The 1,763-nt window shown below is 42.5% G+C and overlaps 1 protein-coding gene across 1 annotated transcript; it reads right to left on the reverse strand.

Moving 5' to 3' along the window:
* Positions 1–555: 555 nt before the first annotated feature.
* On the reverse strand, positions 556–1,161 carry LOC121138537 (putative methyl-CpG-binding domain protein 3-like 3). Its single transcript, XM_040741218.1, has one exon. It carries the CDS (start codon positions 1,159–1,161, stop codon positions 556–558), a length of 606 nt encoding a protein of 201 aa, XP_040597152.1.
* Between the last annotated feature and the right edge of the window lie 602 nt (positions 1,162–1,763).

Genomic DNA, 1,763 nt, shown 5'->3' on the forward strand with positions numbered 1-1,763 from the left:
AACCTAGTAAACCGCAGGCCCATGGTAGGGATGGCAAAGGATTAGCTTCAAGCTGGCCAGGCCTGCCTATCCTGAGTTAAGGCTTTGTTATCTACCCAGGAGCGTCACTGAACGAACTGCTCAAAGACAGAGACACTTCTCATCTAAATGTTATATCAAGGAATTCCCTTTGCTCTGTAGGTTGATGGAGGATCTATTCCAGAGTCCTACTGTGGACCATAGTTGAACGAGGGGATATTTTCACATGAAATTTATTTTAGAACATTTCTATCGAAACCAAAAACTTTATTATTTAAAGCACTACTGGTTATAATTTTGCTTTTCCAAAAAAGCATTAGCTTTTATTCCCAGCATTTGTGAGGCAGGCACAGGAGGATCTCTGTGATTTCAAGGTGACCTTGGCCTCCAGGAGTTCCAGGACAGAGTCCAAAACAGCCAGAGAATCCTTATCTTGAAAGGCAAAAGAGACATAAAAGTAAAAAAAGTTTCTTCATGGAGAACTTGTAGAGTCCAGCACACTCATGTTTTCCTGTTCGTGGTTGTTTAGACTTGTTTTCACTTATTTTCAGAATAAGCATGTACACTCCATTCTGCCATGTTCTCTGCCTGCCTGGCAAGCATGTCTGCCTCCAAGGCCTGTGCCAGTCTTTTCCTGGCTCTGTTAACCTTTTGTGCTTGTCGGCGAACGTCTGTACTAGTTACCTCTTGACTGCACAAAGATGGCAACAACGTTAGGGCGACTGGCATTGTAGCCCCTTGACTGAAGGAAGAGGAGGGTGGAACAGAGGGAAAGAGTGGGGAGGTGTGCAGATTATTAACGCCGCTTTGACCTTTGGCTTCAGCCTGCGATCCCAATTCAGTTCCTCTGACAGTGTTTGTAAGATCCAATGGGCATTCTAGCTCCCGTTTACTGTTTTCAACTAGATGTCCCTGCAGTCTCTTGAATGCACAGAGCTGCCGGGGTTTCTCCAGATACTCTTCAGATTTATTCCGAGGTAAGGTGATATTCTCAGGATGGGAATTTATTCTAGTCACAGGCCTTGGGAAGATGCAACTGATCATCCTCACAGGAGTCACAGGAGTTGCCCGAAGTCGGCGTTTGACCTTGACCTTCTTCTCTGCAATCCGGGCCCTCTTGTTCAGTAATTCCTGGGGTATCATACTTCTTTTGAGCCTTCCCTTTGAAAACAAACTAAATGTAAACAACACAGAGGATGAAATCTACTACTAGTTATGCTGAATTTTCTTCCTTCATGGATCTTCTACCATCCCTTTTCTCTGAAGAAACTGGTCTCGAATCAGTGATTCACATAAAGTCATCTGTGAATGCTTCTAAAATCAAAAACCTCTAGAGTAGGGCCCAGAATTTGAATTTTGGCTAGATCCCTAATTTTGCTGCAAGAAAGGATCCAGTTAGCTGACTTCTGTGACATCTAACTCATATGGCTATCAAGGATAGGAATCCAGGGGTCTCTATTAAACCAGATACACACAGATTCCCTCCTTCTCCCTTTATTAATGGTACTCTTAACTTCTCTTTCTTATAGTCACTGCATGCTTATTTTCCAAACCTACCGCCAGTGACATGCAGTTATTACTAGTACAGAAATACACCATCTAAATTCACACAAGATCACTCATGCAAGGACAAAAATCATCCATGAATGCATTTCACAGTATAATGCCTTGACATGGGCTAATGAAGTACATTTTAAATTTCTTGCAAAAATTTTAACAAGTACTTTGCAGCTTTCCATGGGACA

This window comes from Mesocricetus auratus, unplaced genomic scaffold (genome assembly GCF_017639785.1).
Source record: "Mesocricetus auratus isolate SY011 unplaced genomic scaffold, BCM_Maur_2.0 contig_6518_pilon_obj, whole genome shotgun sequence".
Classification (NCBI taxonomy): domain Eukaryota; kingdom Metazoa; phylum Chordata; class Mammalia; order Rodentia; family Cricetidae; genus Mesocricetus; species Mesocricetus auratus.

Bases quoted from the DNA above. Each gene is read 5' to 3' on its own strand.
- LOC121138537 (XM_040741218.1), bottom strand. From the start codon at position 1,161: ATGATACCCCAGGAATTACTGAACAAGAGGGCCCGGATTGCAGAGAAG.